A 17,653-nucleotide genomic window follows, 5' to 3' on the forward strand; every position below is an offset into this window, starting at 1 on the left:
CTGCATTGAGACTATCTACGAAACAGTCGGGTTCTTCCTCGAGAGTAATGTCTCATCTTATTTCATGTTTTTTTGTTATGGGTTCATCTTTGGAGGGTAACGTCTTCATCATGTTTCCCGTTTTCTATTTGGGTTTCTCTTCGAAGGGTAACGTTTCCATCCTGATTATCTGCAACGAAAGGTAAGATCGTAAGAATTTCTATCATGATATTCTGATAATAAATAACTGATTTTACTATTGTTTAAATTGTATATTATATGTTATGTCACCACAAAGTTATATATGTTTTGTAATGAAAATTTGTTGTACTTAGAGGACACATTGAGCCTTATATCACACATTTTAATTTGATTTTTTAGATTTCTCTTATCTTTTGGGCTTCGACTGGTACTTGAAAGACCGAATGTTACCTTATCTTGTTAGATATTGTATGAACATTTTCAAACTTAAACTCTTTGTACAATTTTCTATCAAACTTGGCTTTTTTGTGTGTTTGGGATTTTGAGACATTGTGTTGTTTTATGGAGTTTTTGAATTCGTTTTTAACTTGCATTGTTTTATTTTATGAGAACTCGAATTATACTTTTGAGTTATATAGATTTTCAGTCACCAGTGTTATAATTTGAATTTGTTTGGGGTTATAATATTTATAAAAGAACTCGGAAAATTTTATGTCTTCTATTAATTTAAATTGTTGTGATTTATGAGATTTGATCGTAACATCTAAATTGAATTTAGGGGTTTTCAATATGTTAATAATAATATATTACTATTGACAGCTATATAGATATATGTTAATATTTATTATATGTGAAAATTTCAATACTTGATATTAATATTGAAAATATTTCAAGAAATTATTATTATTTTAATAGACTACTCATAAAGAAATTTAAAGTCAATGTTATGCAAGAATAAATTTTGAAGGCCAAGGGGTAGGTAGAGGCGTTACCATCTTAATTCCTCCAAACAAATTTTTTAAGTAGAGGAGACCTATTCAAGTACGTGTAAATTACGAATAGATACAACAACAATAACAAAACCCTATTCTCATATGCAATGGGATAAGGGGAGGTAGGGTAGTAGGCTGTCCCCAATATCAGATTGAGAGCAGCTTCCGTGGAAGACCTCCGGCAGTTAGAAAAATTAAAAGTAAAGATAAAAATGCCATGCATGTATAAATAAATAAATAGTTGAACAGTCTTCATATGCACTCTACATATGTGCGTCTGAAATGTGAAGTAATCCCTGCATAAAAATCTCTGCATATAGACAGAAACGTAAGACCCGACTAATATTTAAAAAGAGCAAAACTTGAAGTAAAGGATACACAAAATTCAACAATAGCAAGCAACGAGAAGGAATAAAGTCAAACGTGTTAAAACCTAAACTAAAGCAACACTACTCCGCTACCGTAGTTCTAAGCCTTCATAAATTCCAATGACAGAAACGTATAAAAAGAAGAAGTCATGGAAATTACTACAAATGCATAAAAAGAAGACAGAGATGATATACCCTATGGATGTGATTTGTACTACTCAGATACACTGATCTTAAGTCTCCATACTTTCCTATCAGAGGTCATGTCCTCAGTATGGGCTAAATCCTTTAAATCAAATCTTAAGCAGTCTTCCCACTTCCGTCTTGGTCGTCCTCTCTTTCTGGCACCGTCGACTGTAATCGACTCCACCTCCTGACCGCATCCGATGGTTACTTAATTCTATTAGTGGGGCGGATGTCAAATCAAAGCACGTTAATTACATTGCTAATGTTGACCTTAGTTACAATTAAAAAAACATGATTAAAATGACAAGGGTTCAAATGACAATTTGTCCAATTAAAAACATGGTTAAAATTTGTTGATGACAAGGCTAAACCTAAACCCTAAAACTTGGCCACAAAACATTTAGATATGGCATACAGTATCTGCCCGCATCACATCATCCTACTCACCTTTGCTCGCAAATCATCTTCCTAATCAGAGCAAATACGTGTTCAAATTGATTTCAACCTCTACTTTAATTCAATATTTAGTCAGTGACATTTACTAGAGTTTAAATTTTTAATTAATAATAATAGTTAATCTTATTAAATAAATATAATAAAATTACAATATATATATATATATATATCACGATAGATTAAATCATGTCAATCAATCATATTTTTTATAATTATCCATGTACACAAACTAACTACTATGTATTAAAATAGAATTGTATGAAGAAATTTTTTTTTAAAACTAATTAAAAACTAAAAAAATTTGATAGATATAAGTAAATATTATTATTAAAAGTAAAAAATAAACAACGTCAATATTAACAAAAAAATAAATATAATAAATAAGAATTACTTAATTAATACTAATAATTTTTTCCTTTATTCATTTTGATATTTATACTTGGCTGATACGTTAAAAGGATTGATCTGATAATTAGGTTATTTATTTTAAAGAGTGTGGAAGGTGAGTCACTGAGTTGTGAATCATCCACAGTAACTTTTTTGTGTGCTTATGTCCGGCTGACGACAGGGGACCTGATGACTGGTTCATTGCCTATTATATAAATTAATAATTTATTCCGCAGATTAAATAAGACCAGTCTTAAACTAAACGAACTATTAATTAATAAGGTAAGAAGAAAAGGGACCAATCAAAATCCAACAAACATATTTGTTTCTTCTGCAATTAACTAAAAACGCCATTACAGCAGATCAGTTTATGCTTACGAGGTTTTTTTAAGCAGCATTTCCTAAAAGATTTTGTCATAACCCCACTGTTTGTAACTATATTATTTATCCACAAAAGATCATAAATGGAATTGGACGTTTGGCTAAGGTTCAAGAGTTTATATTCATTTCTATTGCCTTTAGAAAGGAAAAAAAAAACTCGGATCGATGTTTGGTCTTGAATAACTAATAAAATTATCGATAATGATTAAAATATTAATATCATTAATGTAACAATATGATTGATAGTTTACATGTGAACAAGTAATTTATTTTAAAAATTTCAAATATTACTTCGGTTTTAAGGAAAATTATCAACTTCATGTATAATAAACCAATTATATTTGATGCAGGAGTCCAAAAGGCCTATTGGGCCAATTTAGTGGATTTTTAGCAAAAAGCCTTGCAAGTTTAGGCAAACTTGTACTAAATATTTCAATTAATTTCCCAATGCATTTTGGATCACGTCTCTTGTACTTGGGCCACATCAACATTGGCAGCCGAGCACAGCTTGAATTAGAGAGAATCAAGTTGGATGGGCGTAGATCACACCATATTGAACCTCTAATCTGAGGTTAAAGTAGTCAATACAACACCCGTCAATGTTTGTTTTTCCTTTTTGTATTAATACATATTGATATCGATGTATTTAAAATATTATACCAATCGGTATTAGTAACATTGAAATGGACCGAAACATATCGAAATAGTCGGAACATATGAAAATGTAATTTAAACTATTTAGTAGACCAATACAACCCGGGAAGGGTGCAATGTTAGGATGCCCGAGGCTGCCCGGGATACTTAGTCTCATCAAATAACATCACAAGCTAGAAGCAAAGCTCTTGAATAGCAAATCGCAAGAAATGCCAACATGACCAAGTGATACCGAGAAATACTCAAGGGAAAGGCCCTGATGCAGTTACCTTTCTCTCCAAGTTACAGCTTAAGTTGGAAGAAGCTGTTGAAATCAAGGACATCGGCTGCATGGGTTTTCAGGATATCGGCAGGAGAAGCTGTTCCTCAGAGGCATGTGATTAATGAAACTTGGAACGATCACAGGCCAAGAGCAGCAAAGGTACACTGGAGGAAACTTATATGGAATCCACCCTATATTCCTAAGACTCAATGGTTGCAAGAATAGCCATAATCAAAACAGGTCACCAACAAAGGATGTGCTCCTCTGTTGGGGAATGAAATTTGATGGTGGACGGAAAACTTTTCTTTCGCATCAAGAAACTAAAGATACAGGTAGTTCCATAGACTGGATGGTTATGCTTAAGAGATGCCTAGATACTTGAACACTGTAAGGCTAAAAGCTATGTAGACTCAACAACCTTAGTCTTGATACGATTAAACAACATGACATGAACTATTAACGCATTAAAATCCAAGTAAATGTATAATACATTAAATGCGAAACATGAAAATACACCAACATGTCGCAAATACAAGTTATGCAAGAAGGGGCTATAACGCAGACATCTACTGCTTATGTTATGCAAGAAGACTAAAACTTATAACAGAAAGTGTCTCAAACAACAGAAACAGATTCGAAATGACAATGCTAAGCCATTATTACAGCAAATACAGCTTTCCTGAGGGAGTTTCTTTTCGGGAAAGTAATCTAAGTTTCAGTTTTCTCCTTCTTCCAGAAGAATTGCAAGCCGAATGCAAAGCCTAAGATCAGGAGGGGTACCAGGAACTGCAGTTTCTTAGACAGAAAGCCAGACTCATTGTTGTGTTCGTGAGCTACTGTTGTCGATGTCTGCGGTTTGAGCGTTTTACGTAGGGGAACAGTGGTGCTGTCGACCTCACCGATGAGATACTTTTTCATCAACTCTCTTGCATCATCACTGTGACCTACGTCTTCGAAATCATCGGTAGCATCTTTGCCTGTAGAATCAATTGTTCATATCAGTAGAATTAAGCCGGTAATTGTCGGCAGAGAGTACCAAGAACAACTTACCACTAGCAGCAAGCAAGACTTCATCCCCACCAGGATGCTCCTCCAAGAATTGGGTTACATCATACACCTTGGGAAACAAGCAAAGAAAGCCAATAATTAAAATGAAATTGCTTCCATCAATACACACATGCAACTATGAACTGCCATCTGTTTTCAATTTCATCAAAGATGCAACTTTTATGCAAAAGAACAAACAAATAAACTAGTTTTAACATATAAAAAATCAAAATTCAAATTCTTCTCAGTTTGATACAAGAATGGAAACCCCAAATCATAAATGTAAAGAAAATCAAACCTTTCCAGAGATCAAAAGCCAACAATCAGCTCTGTCTTTGTGCTTGACCAAATCTTCATAAACAAAAACCTTTTCTCCAGAGCCCATATCTTGAACTACAAAATGGAAAAAGGGAATTCAAAGAGAGAAGAGGAAAGCAGAGTGGTGAACTGGAAAAATGAAAACTTTAGGGGGAAAGTGTAAATAGAGAAAGGATTATCTAACACGCTGATGGGAAGTCAAAGGAGAGGAATCGGGTAAAAGTGAAGCACGGATGTCTGAGAGTGAATGGGGTGGCTGAGGTAATCTTGCCTTAAAAACGTTGCCATTTGCTGACCATTCAGGCGCACTGCGCACACTGGACGCGTGCTTCTCACTCCTCTCCACACACTAATTTCTAATCATGCCTTCCAATTCTCTATTTTAATTATAATTTTAAACCATTTTCATATTATTTATAAATTTAAACCCCTTTTTTATTCTTTATTCTTTTATAAATTTCATCATCTTACTAAATTAATTTATTATTCTTTTATATAAATTTGTAACTTGGTGTAACTTTATATGAAAATCTTTGAAAGTTAAGTAATTGTTTTATAATTAATGATCAATAAAAAATATTTTACAATTAAGAGATTATTTATATATTTTAGCCTAAAATCTTATTGCGAGCTAAGTGCTATCTAGCCAGCTAAGTCGCCGTTTCGGACTCTGCTACCACCAATAATAGTCATCAATTTTGGGTGGCGGAAAAAATAAATTCAGTTGGCAACACCTTTTTTCTAGGGTAAATAAAATTCAAAACAATTTCTACTTAGAGAAAAGAAGAAGGGAAATGTTATTCCTAATGGGTATTGAATTTATAATTTAGGGTTAACTACTTACTCTACAAGTTATTAATGAGATTTCGATTCAATAGTAAAACCTTAATGATATTTCAATGTCTTATATTTGAATTTTATCATATTTAAACTTTTAATTTTGACGTAAATTTTATCATATTTGTTCAAATATATTATAATAATTATTTTTAATAATAATTATACTAAAACATATTATTTATATTAACAACTTTTATTGTAACTATAATTTTATTTGTAACCTTGAAAATAAAATAAAATTCCCAAATCTAATGGGTTTGAACCCGATTAATGTCCAAACTATAAGTCTAACCCGAATCAAAAGTTGGACTAAGGCCCAATACAGTCCTATAATGGTAACACGTTTTGCAATTTGAAACTTTCACCAGACAGTAACTTTATCTTACCATTGGAAAAGTAATTGGAAGGGTAAAAAAACACAAACTTTAGGCTTAAAATTCCGAAACTCAATTTATTTTTCAAATTAGCCTTTATCAATTATCACCATCCAATACCTTCTTGTTGCCTAGAAATATTTCTATGAATATGTCAGACATTACTGTTCTGTGTGTCCAATGGAATTCATTGAGAGGTTAAGGGCAGGGTTATTATGTATCAGGAACCTCCGGGGGCCAGTATCAGACCATCGACATCGACAGGGAGAAGTAACCGTCGCCATAAGCATCCTGTGGATACAAGCTCGGGCAGTTGAACAATCATTAGAACGTCGTCAATTTTTCGCAACATTCCAGTTACAGTCACCGTGTTGCCTTCCTGTACATACCTGCAAAAGCTCATTCAAATCTGCAGGTTGTAAGTGTTTTAAGCTAGCATAGGCTGAAGTAGCGAGGGATTCGAGATTGATGTTGTATAAGTGGGTTACCCTTCTTCGAGACGTAGCAGTCGGACATCTCCAGAAAGGTTTCGTTCTCGTAACCAATTGATTAGGTGAGGAGATAGGACTCTGCATTGATTCGTGGTGGTGACGAGTTTGCTCTCGATGATCAAGGGGATAACTTTACATCCTGAACCGGCTTTTACCACAGCTCTTATACCGGATTTGCGATCGGTAATATAGAAATCTGTAGAAAACCTCTATAACGAAAAATAAAGTCAAGCGAAATAAATAACTCTAACATAAACATGTCTGCTACAGACACCATAGTGTAGAGATTCAGGATAAGGCAGAGAATAAACATGTTGAAGGCGAAGAACCGCCATGGTATACCGAGTACCATATCAAGAACAGCAGAACATAAGTCTGATAAACCATGTTATTGATTTGGACAGCATATTCAAGAATCACATACAATCTGACTAATATAGCACAGGCAACCTATCACCACAAAATCTTAGAGTAATGCATATAATGACTAGTTAATCTTAGAGTATGCTATGCTCTAATAATCATCGAGTTCCAAGGTGATAAAATGCTAAGATCAATCTTCAAATTTAGCTGCATTTCAAGATTTAGAAAGTAATCAGCACAAAATCAGGACAATTGGACCAATGCAGCAAAATGGCTCCGATTCAATTCAACAAGAACACATATATGCTTAGACTCATAGCTTGCAGAAGGACAATACTTCAGTGGCATGACTTACATACCTCACAATATGCCAGGTTCCATTGGAACCAAGATCTTTTGACATTAACCGGTTTCAGACCAAATTGTCCATATTCAAAGAGAAGGGTAGATGCATATATGCATCTGGCAACCCTTTCATATGAGGTTTCCAAAGATAAACTCCCACATGATGCTACCTAAGAAATGAACAAAAACAAAGGGCAACTGTAAATAATAAATTGAACAACTAATTGCACTCAAGTCCTTAATGCTCCATAAATTCTGAGAAACAAAATGGAACCCCACGAAAACTTACAAGGAACCCACACAATGCAACATACAAAAGGCAATAAAAACTGAAACTTTTGGAATGAAAGTACCCCAGTGATCTTCACGAGCTGTCCTTCACGTGCGAGTCGAAGATCAGAGTCAGGTAAAGAGTTAATGAAGAAAGAGAAAGCAGATCTGTTGTGATGTCTCCAGTTAACAGCGTTCCAAGCTAAGAAAGAAGCGACCAGAGCTAATAGCAAAAGGAAAGAGAGAAGGAAAGCAGCGTTGTGGACCACAACAAGAATGAAAATGGAGACAAATAGACTGATGAGGGAAAGAGTTAGAAGGCTGAAAAGAGCTAACCTTGGTATGGGTTTGCAACTGAAACTAGTTTGGTGTTCGCTTACAGCTGCATAGGAGAGGTCGTTCATCACTCTTTTTACTCAAAAAGACTGAAATGGGAAGACAACTGGTGTGATGTGTGAGTGTATTGAAAAAAAGTTGGAAACTTTAAAATGGATAAAATAGGATAAAGAGATTTTTAGGACAAAAAAGGATGCAGAGGTTTGTTCATGGAGTCAAAGTTGGGCCACTATCATAAAAACTCTTCTGAAGATGAAGGTCCAGCCCAATGAAACTAGAGGGTTCACCAACTTGTTAATGTTGAATACTGTAAGGTCCCCATCATAAAAAACACAACAAAAATGAATCTCTGGCCTCCTCATAATTGTCCCTTCAACTCATATCTTCTGGGAGAAGGTGAAAATTGCTGTCATCCATGATTCTTTGAAGCTGTTTGCTTCAACTATTGAAATGAAAAAGCTTGATGCTAGTTAAATGGAAAGCAGTAGAACTTCAGAGTTCAGCATTTGCTGCAAGCTTTGAAGTTTCCATTGTTTTAAACAAGCTGCCACACTGATTGTCTTGAAATTTCAGTTCTTTGATAACTTTTATTTTTTATGAAGGATAATTGCAACCAAACTGGCATGGTCCAGGCCGAGTAGATTGAACTTGAATGCCCCAGTTTTTGGCTTATACAGAGTTCTTAATATGCCAAGTATAGCTTACCAAGCTATGAAAGAGCATTTAGGTACATTAAATGAAAATCACATCACCATTAAGTTTTTATCACAATTCTAAGAAGAGGGTTCAAATTCAAATTTTAGAGATACCATTTTTGTTAAAGACAATCAAGACCTCAAAACGATAGTCTTCACGGACCCTAAAAATAACATGAAAGATACCTTAATTGTTAAAGAAAGCACATCAAACTATGCCATGGAAGGGGATTCTGCTTTGCTCTCAATTAGATCCTTTGTCATGAATGCTGAAACCTGAATGTTCTTAAGGATACTGGTTGTTTTCCCATTTGGTCACATGTTGTTTTATTGAGGTACTATAAGGCCTACATTTCTCTGGATAATTCCTGGAGAATCCTGCAACATTACATGATACTCCTGACAAAGACATTATGTGGGGAAAAATCTGGATTTTCAGGTAAAGATTTTCTTCTTCTTTTGTTTTCATCAATTCTATTTGCTCCCTGTGTATCTCTTAATTTTATATTAATTTTTGCAAATTAAGATGTCATTTTTAAGCAAAACTCTACTTGAATGAGTATTGAAAATGGCATGTGTCCCTGTTTCAGCATATAGAAGAAATGGATGAAAGTCTCAGACCCTAAAATCTGATTTTTCTTTCTCTAGATTAACTGATACATAATATTTCCCCTATCCTATGTCCCCTGCTTGCTACATTTCCCCAACACCTTAGAAGATTATTTACATTCAAATTTTTTCTTCATTATTTCATTTGTTCAAGACCAAAAATCCCACCACTGATACCCACAACCGGACTGATCAAAGAGAGCATCGGATTCAAAACTTTGCCAATCATCCGGAGATGTTAAAGCACCAGCAGCTGGTTCCACCATGCTTATAAGTTGAGGCTCTTCTTCTAGTCTAAAGTAACCCGTCATTATGGCACTATCGTCATCCGACAACACTTCAAGTGCATGTTCCGATCTTTCCATTGAAAAACTCCGCTGCTCTTCAGACTCGGACTTCACTGCATCTCCCTCGTAACTATTTACTTGTCCACAACATTGTTTTTCCTCTTTCGGCTTCTTACGCAAATCCTTGAGCTTCTGCAACTGTTAATTAAAAAAGTAACTTGACCAGTGTCTTTATTAAAAGAAAATAACTCCATTGGTTTCTTTGGAATTGTAAGTTACCTGAGAAAGTAAATCCTGTTTTTCTTTCTTTAGGCCTTCGAACAAGGAATCTAGATTGTTGTAATTCTGTAGTAGGTTGTTGTAGTCGCGTTCGAGCTGCTTTGATTTCCGCCTGGCTCTCTTGTTCTGGAACCATATTGCAACCTGTCGTTGCTGCAATCCCAAGTCTTTAGCCACCTGAACCTTCTTCGGAGGATCGAGCCGGGATTCCGATTCGAATATCGATTCCAAGGATCGGATTTGGTCGTCGCTGAACCTTCTCTTGTTCTTCTTCTGCTTCCTTTTGGTTGTCGTTGTAACTTCAGTCATGGTGCAAAAAGGGTGATCTTCCATAATCTCCTGGCTACTATAATCTGAAGGAAATCTTTGGTTGTTCATGTGTAATTATTACAGCTTCTATTACTAATAAGAATAAACAAAGGTGGAAAAGGGCATGTTAATTTCTAGATAGCATTTAAAGCCCCCATATGCAATTTGTCTTGATTTGGGGTCCGATTGGATTTTCTGGGTGCTGCTAGCTACCCTCATATATATAGTATTTAATTACTACACCATATAAAATTATTTTCTTACTCAAATATTTAATTATTAAACAAATATGTATAAATAATAGAGATTAAAATTATGTGTATTGATGTCATATTTTTACTTTTTAATTTCCAAAAAAAATACTAATACACTTATAAATATAATTTCAATCTCAATCGTATTTATATATTCATTTAATAATTATATTTTTATATAAAATTAATAATTTTTATATAATATAGTTGAATCATTATAGATATATCCCAAATTCTGTGTGAATCTCATAAGTGACAAACTACAAAGCCTTTCCTCCTTTGCCTTGTTAAAAATAACCAATTTCTTTTCTGGATCAAATTAAGTAAATTAATTATCATTTCCATACTTAATTCTAAGTTCAAATAAAAGTAATAATAAACAGAGATTGTATTATAGAATGGATAAAAATTCCATCCCTAATACGGAAATATTCTTCTCCGACCTGCGGACAATATCTTCCAAGTGTCACCGCCTAAGCCAATAGTTGTTTACCACCTGGCACCTCCAGCCGGTCAAAACCTGTGACGTAGTCATTCTTTCTTGTCCGAACGTTTGAGCTGATGTGTCCAGAAATTTGTGGTTTGAAAAAGCTTGGGTTAATTTAATCAGACACGTGTCCAGCTTTTGTTTCAATTTAGGGACTTAGTGCGGGGACAGAGCTTTTTTAAACTACAGGTGTCTGTCTCACTTGGCTTTTTCCTACGTCTCTCCGTCTGCTTGCCACGTAGATATATATTTCTTTTATATAATTAGGGATAGATCGCGAGGAATTAATAGGGTAATCGTTTTCGTTTAAATTTTAAATATTTATTTATTTTATGTTCATAATTTAATTTTTTTTTTAAATTCATTTCTTAATATAAAATTTTACACACCAATACCAATGTTATTAATGGCGAGTGTTCATAGTTATTTTCCTTGAAACTTGGTCTAGGTTTTGGCTTGCAAACAATATCTTGCTCTCAAGTTGTTGAATGTGGCAACAATAGGATGGTTAGGATTGGATGCCTGAGCCCTCGCTTCCTGGTTTATCACATGCTTTACGTAGGCCTTTTCCCTTATCGAAATCCAACCATTCTTTAGAAAAAGCTTAACCTCTTTAATGAAGTTATATTAATTAAGTATCCTAAAGTAGTAGATAATATAAATTAAGAGGGGGATTAGAGTGGTAAACACGATGATTAAGACTGTGTTTTGATAGTGAAATAAAGTTTTGTTTGCATTAGGCGAGACTATGATTGCATCAACAGTAGCATTCTATTCCGTATGTGAAAGATTAAGACAACGGACCAGTTTGGGCATATCAAAAACTAGTTCAAGAGGGGATGTTCATCGTGTTGATGTGTCTTGCACAGATAGAGCTGACTCAGCTTTTAAGTTTGTCGTATGGAAGTTGAGTTAATAATATATTAAAAGGCAACAAAGAAAATAACTTGGTATCATATATGGGTAAATTGAAAAGTATATGATCTGTTGTGAATTTATGAGGAACCCATAGTCAAGGGATAAGTAGGAATAACGCCCTCCTCGAATGGTAAAAATTTTATTTTAACTCCTTTCGATTTTCTGAAAATTTTAGATTAATATGACATTATAATTATATTTTGAAACTTGAATTGAATAATAAATTTATAATTTATTCTCTTGAAAATTTAAATTAATATCGTGATTAAAAATACTTTTTGATGATATTTTTCCTAGCTTTCAACCCTGATAAAGTTGTTAGAAATATTATTGATTCAAAATAAAATATTAGTAATGACAATAGTAAAAGGATTTTTGTAAGAAATTAAAATAAATTTATTATGTTATGATAAAAATCATTGTCTTATAAACGATTTTGTCTTGATCGGTATAATTGTAAAAAGAAAGTCTCAAGTCTCCCTAAAGTTAACACAGTTTTTATATTTGTGCACTTAAATAAAAAAATGGAATATATATAGCATCATTATTTTCGGAGAACATAAAATGACGACGAAATAAAGAGAAATAAAAATGAACATACGATGTATTCTACATGCAATAATCGATTTGGAGAAAACGAGATTGTAGCCAACTTCAAAGAAGGCAGCACTTATTGCCACATTTGCAAGAACTAAAGGTCCACCAAAGACAGCAGCCGAGGCAAGATGGCAGAAAACGAGTGGGATGGGACCTAATAAGATGCAACATATGAAAATTTAGTGTTTTTTAGGTTATGTTGGTAGCCACAAGGCAGGAGATGGGGAGGGATGAGAGAAAAGGATTGCATTAGAGTCATATTCAAGGAGTTGTGTCGCTTTGAGTTCTGGGAAGTTGAACGGAGGAGGAACAAGTGAATCGAAGATGACATGGTCATAAGTTGTCAATGTTACAATGATTCGTTGATAAGTATTATTACAACTGTTGATTTGTCTGCCCTTCCTATGATGATGATGACATCGCATGCACACCATGGCAAATTCTATAGGCATTCAACATTTCGGAATGACTACATCTGGCCCAAATTCTGCCCAAATTCTGCCGTGTTTCTTTTTGGGCCATAAACATTTCTGCGGCTGGCACTCATGGATCCAACTGGTAGTTTGGAAAGTTGGTCCTAGCCCCTAAACTAGATAATTATAGGATAAAATACACAAATTGTCCCCCAACTATAAGGTATTGCTTTGATGAGTCCGTATATTATTGAAAGTTATAAAATAGTCTCATGCTCATAAGATATTGCTTTGTTGAGTCTCATGACTATTAAACATTATAATATAGTCACATGACCATCCATATATTCCAAACTCGTTTTTTTCGTTAAAATATTGACGATTTTCTGAGGTGGACTTTAACATGTTAACTGAAATATGATAAAATCTGATCTCAGAATGTTTGAGTTGTATTTTGTGGATCGAGTCTCTGTTTACATTATGTCGTCGAGCTAGTGCTTGAAAGCAACAAATATGTCAATAGAAATATTTAAAATATAATTTTTATCACATCCCAGACAGCATGTTAATGTCTAACTTACACTATTATCAATTTTTTAACAAAAATGATGAATTTAGAAAATATGAATAATCGAGTGTCCATTTTATAATTTTTAATTGATATGAGACTCAACAAAACATTGAAAAAATTTATACATTTTAGTAGACAAACTCAATAAATTAACACCATATAATTAGATATTATTTGTGTACTTTACCCATAACTGTAAGTGTTAGATGAGATGAATAAAAAAAATAGAGTAAGGGAGAGAAGAGCACGTGAACATTTTATGTGGAGATATGGGTGAAGGAATAAGTCAAGGCAGGCAGGTGGTGTTGGTAAAAAATACATAATCAGATAATGATAATTATAAAATAATGGAAGAGTGGGGCAGGATTTGACATTTACGTGTTGTTTTTTTTCTTCTCGTTTTCTGTCTGTCACACAAATTTCGAAGGCTGTAAGGGCATCGAAATGTGGAGCTAGTATCGTCGTCTCCCTTTGTCACTCTGTTGTGCAGTCGAACGATTCGCTGTAAAGAAGATAGATTATAGAGCATTTTTTTTGGCCTCTTCTATTTCGTCAAACTTTGCCTAATTTAATTCGCCGGAAAAAAAAAAGAAACAATGAGCCAAAGAAAAAAAAAATGACATGCAGAAAAAGAGATGAGAACCCATTAATTCGCGGGAGCTGCCTGTACTGTAGAATGTCACTGCCCTCGCTGAGTTATTTTCCCGACGCCACCAAAGTTAATTTGACCTTAGTGGACTCTGATCAATCTGTCAGCAGTCGTCGCCTTGATTAGAGTAGACAGTACAATCTAAGTGGTTTTTCTTTATTATTTTCTTTTGGGATATCTTTTAACTATTTTCGTGTTTGATGACTGCACCAACCATCATCACCTTAATCTTCACTGATGTACTGATTTCTCAGTCAAACTTTGCTTGTACGAGGTGTTTAACATGGTAATCATCAAGGTAACCAGACGGTTGATATAGGGTTTATAATCCATACGAATAACACCCAAAGTAGACATAAAAAGTAGAATGTTAGACGGTGAAAAGATAGATATTAGTGTGCATGGTGGTCGTGGTCATTTCTGAAACTCAGAAAACAGCTAGTAGGGTCGAGTCTACAGCTATGTTTTATCTTTGTTTAACTGGTAAAATATGGATCTAGTGGTAGATTATTTGATATATATATATATATATATATATTATAAATGTAAAGGTGGGTTAGGTGAAAGATTTATATAGTATTTTTTTTATTCTATTTGTTTTTTTAATGAAACATATGGGTCTCATTAAAAATTCCTTCTAAACCTAGCAAGGGGAAAAGAGTGCCCAAATTATATTAATCAAAGATCAATGACATCGTTTTTAACATTTTGAACAATGATGTCGGGACAAACCGACTCAAAAAACAAAGAACCACTCGAATTTAAAGTCCAACTGGCTAATGCATGAGCAACCTGATTACACTCTCTAGGAGTATACAAGATACAAAAATGAGGATGATCCTGAAAAATAGTACGAGCCTCTTGAACATACATCCCGAGGGTGGAAATATCTGTATAAGTTCGTGTAATCTTATGGACAAACATCAAGGAATCAATTTCAAACTGAATATCGTACCATCTCATATCACAAGCCATTCTAAGACCAGCGAGTAAAGCAGATAGTTCCGCAAAATCCGCATCAAAACATCCAACAGAAGATTGGGCCAAACCACCACAAACATGTCCACACTTATCACGAGCAACAACTCAAATTGTAGACAATCGGCGCTCCGCAACAAAGGCACCATCAACATTCACTTTGATAACTCCCTCCAAAGGTGGAGTCCATCGTATAACAGTATTTGTAAAGGAAATATGTCCCTCACTTGATGGCTTGAACGTTTTTTATTCAAGGTAAATACATTTTTTATAAGTATAATGTGTATTTTCTTTTTTTTGGAAAAATATTGGAAGAATTATTTAAAGAATTTCAAAATATGAATAATTTTTTCACTATTTATGTACGAGATGGCTTGAGCATTTTTTTTAATAAAAAGACTAATAATTACTAAAATTACGAGAGTAAAAAGTGTTTTAACTGATTAATTTTCTGCCAGTTATTGTAGTAATTTCTGCGTAATAAAAGGATTTACATAGCTGATATTTAATCCTATATTTTTTACATTGGACGGTCCATTTATGGTTCAATGTTTTTCACTCCAAAGTCCAAACTTATAAATAAAGAAGTTTTCTGATCATTTTAATCCACTCAAAGCACTTCTACTTGTCTCTTCAACAATTTTTTTTATCTTTATTATATAGATTTTATATCCATTGTTTACAACATTTAGTGGAAATTTATTATAAGATAACACTCATGACACAAAGGGTTAAATATTTATTGTTCAGATTTAGTAATAAATTAAAGGGTAAAGTATAGTAATGGTCACTGAACATTTCTGAAGATTGCATTTAGGTCTCCCAACTTTTAAAACTTGCAATACAGTCCCCCAACATTTATTCCATTTGCAATATGGTCCCCCAACTTAAACCAACGTTAGAAATTAGGGTAAATTATATAAAAGGTTATTGAACTTTTCAGACACTTGAATTTAGGTCCCCCAACTTTTAAAACTTGCAAAACACTCATCAATTTCATTCTAAACCCCAATTTCCAAAGTAATTCAATTTCATTCTAAACCCTAAATTCCAAAATAATTCAATTAAATTCAATTATGTCAGATTTATTATTATTTAATTTCATCTTATTTCATGTGATACGTATTTTTTATATAAATATAATAGTATAATTTTTATCCGTTGAAGAAATTTTTTAATTAAAAAAAGTAGTTAGGATATAGAAGAGGTTGAAAATAATTCGAATTTTAAATTTATAAAATGTTATTTTGACGTATAAATAAAAGTGTAAACTACTAGGTTGACAACTTAACTATCTAGCCCTTTTTACTTTTGTCATCGATCTTTTAAATTTATCAATCATACAACATAATTATTTAACTGTTTCAACTAAGCCACTAGTCGTTACCAATTGATACAAATGATGAAGTGGCAGTTAAAAGGAATTGACATTATTATACATTCAGTCTTTATTATTTATATAATCAATTTGGTCCTAAATTAAATAGAATTTAATAAATTAATCATTTAATTAGGATCTGACATGTGTTAGCACATGATCATGACACGTGTCATTGGTGACACATGTCACCACCTAATTATTTATATGCTATCAATTTGGTCCTAAATTAAATAAAATTTAATAAATTAATCATTTAACCAGGATCTGACATGTGTTAACACATGATCATGATATATGTTATTGGTGACACGTGTCACCACCTAATTAGAAGAAAATTAAGTTACAAAGAAGTAAAATTTGGGTCTTGGGCAAACTCAAACCTGAGTCACGCAAATGAAAGATACAGGGTGGAGCCACTAAGCTAACACCATCGTTTGTGTTAAGAGATATACAATAATACATATACTAATAGTATGACCAATGCCAGGAAAAAAAGAATATAATGGAAAAATGAAATAATGAGATTTGAACTTCGGCAAAAAATTTGAAAGCAATAAATGATGGGAAAATATTATATTTTTTTACAATAAAAAATATTATATTTGATAAATTGTTTGATAGATTTAATATATTTTTTAAATATTAGTTGATACAATATTTTAAAAGAATAAATTTAAGATTTATATATTTTTAAACTAAATTTAATAATTATATTTTTCATATTTATAATTCATGATTATATATAATCTTAAGTTGAGTATTTCTAATATAATTAATAATTTTAATTTCTTATTAAAAATAAAATATTCAAAAATATAAATGATTCATACATTAATATATGAATATATATTTTTTATTTATACATCTAAATATAAATATACATTTATATAAATATATTTTTATTCGTATATTGAAATATTTTGATTAAATATAAACATATTTTAAATACTAGTTTATACAAGAAAAATAAAATATATCAAAAATATAAATGATTCATACATTTAAATATAAATTGAATCATTTATATCTTCTATACATCTATATTTAATAAGAAAATAAAATTATGGGGGGACTGTTTTGCAAGTTTTAAAAGTTGGGACCTAAATTCAAGTGCCTGAAAAGTTCAATGATCGTTTATATAATTTACCCTAATTTTCTAATAGTGATTTAAGTTTGGGGACCATATTGCAAACGG

At 32.8% G+C, this 17,653-nt stretch overlaps 3 protein-coding genes across 4 annotated transcripts; all 3 read right to left on the bottom strand.

Annotated features, from left to right (window-relative positions):
* Window positions 1–4,197: 4,197 nt before the first annotated feature.
* Window positions 4,198–5,200, bottom strand: LOC120201533 (cytochrome B5-like). The gene is made up of 3 exons (XM_039202127.1): window positions 4,993–5,200; window positions 4,698–4,764; window positions 4,198–4,624 (listed from the first exon to the last, which is right to left on the bottom strand). Exons 1-3 carry the CDS (start codon window positions 5,077–5,079, stop codon window positions 4,356–4,358), a joined length of 423 nt encoding a protein of 140 aa, XP_039058058.1. The 5' UTR covers window positions 5,080–5,200; the 3' UTR covers window positions 4,198–4,355.
* Window positions 5,201–6,318: 1,118 nt separating this feature from the next.
* LOC120201539 (uncharacterized membrane protein At1g16860-like) lies at window positions 6,319–8,304 on the bottom strand. 2 transcript variants are annotated; one of them, XM_039202131.1, is made up of 4 exons: window positions 7,779–8,304; window positions 7,440–7,595; window positions 6,715–6,926; window positions 6,319–6,615 (listed from the first exon to the last, which is right to left on the bottom strand). In XM_039202131.1, the coding sequence occupies exons 1-4, from the start codon at window positions 8,097–8,099 to the stop codon at window positions 6,447–6,449; spliced, it is 858 nt and encodes a 285-aa protein (XP_039058062.1). In that variant the 5' UTR covers window positions 8,100–8,304; the 3' UTR covers window positions 6,319–6,446. The 2 variants fall into 2 exon arrangements, with proteins under 2 accessions (XP_039058062.1, XP_039058063.1); XM_039202132.1 differs by having other exon boundaries at window positions 6,474–6,635.
* Window positions 8,305–9,362: 1,058 nt separating this feature from the next.
* Window positions 9,363–10,307, bottom strand: LOC120201540 (homeobox-leucine zipper protein ATHB-12-like). Its single transcript, XM_039202133.1, has 2 exons — window positions 9,902–10,307; window positions 9,363–9,820 (listed from the first exon to the last, which is right to left on the bottom strand). The coding sequence occupies exons 1-2, from the start codon at window positions 10,277–10,279 to the stop codon at window positions 9,485–9,487; spliced, it is 714 nt and encodes a 237-aa protein (XP_039058064.1). The 5' UTR covers window positions 10,280–10,307; the 3' UTR covers window positions 9,363–9,484.
* Window positions 10,308–17,653: the final 7,346 nt, after the last annotated feature.

Source organism: Hibiscus syriacus, unplaced genomic scaffold (genome assembly GCF_006381635.1).
Source record: "Hibiscus syriacus cultivar Baekdansim isolate YM2019G1 unplaced genomic scaffold, ASM638163v2 tig00007432_pilon, whole genome shotgun sequence".
NCBI lineage: Eukaryota > Viridiplantae > Streptophyta > Magnoliopsida > Malvales > Malvaceae > Hibiscus > Hibiscus syriacus.

Bases quoted from the DNA above. Each gene is read 5' to 3' on its own strand.
- LOC120201540 (XM_039202133.1), bottom strand. From the start codon at position 10,279: ATGAACAACCAAAGATTTCCTTCAGATTATAGTAGCCAGGAGATTATG. The intron at 9,821-9,901 runs GTAACTTACAAT...TTTAATTAACAG, and splicing joins AACAGGATTTACTTTCTCAG to TTGCAGAAGCTCAAGGATTT.
- LOC120201533 (XM_039202127.1), bottom strand. From the start codon at position 5,079: ATGGGCTCTGGAGAAAAGGTTTTTGTTTATGAAGATTTGGTCAAGCAC. The intron at 4,765-4,992 runs GTTTGATTTTCT...TTGTTTCCCAAG, and splicing joins GGCTTTTGATCTCTGGAAAG to GTGTATGATGTAACCCAATT. The intron at 4,625-4,697 runs GTAAGTTGTTCT...TTGATTCTACAG, and splicing joins AGTCTTGCTTGCTGCTAGTG to GCAAAGATGCTACCGATGAT.
- LOC120201539 (XM_039202131.1), bottom strand. From the start codon at position 8,099: ATGAACGACCTCTCCTATGCAGCTGTAAGCGAACACCAAACTAGTTTC. The intron at 7,596-7,778 runs GTACTTTCATTC...TTCATTTCTTAG, and splicing joins AGCTCGTGAAGATCACTGGG to GTAGCATCATGTGGGAGTTT. The intron at 6,927-7,439 runs GTATGTAAGTCA...TTTTCGTTATAG, and splicing joins GGAACCTGGCATATTGTGAG to AGGTTTTCTACAGATTTCTA.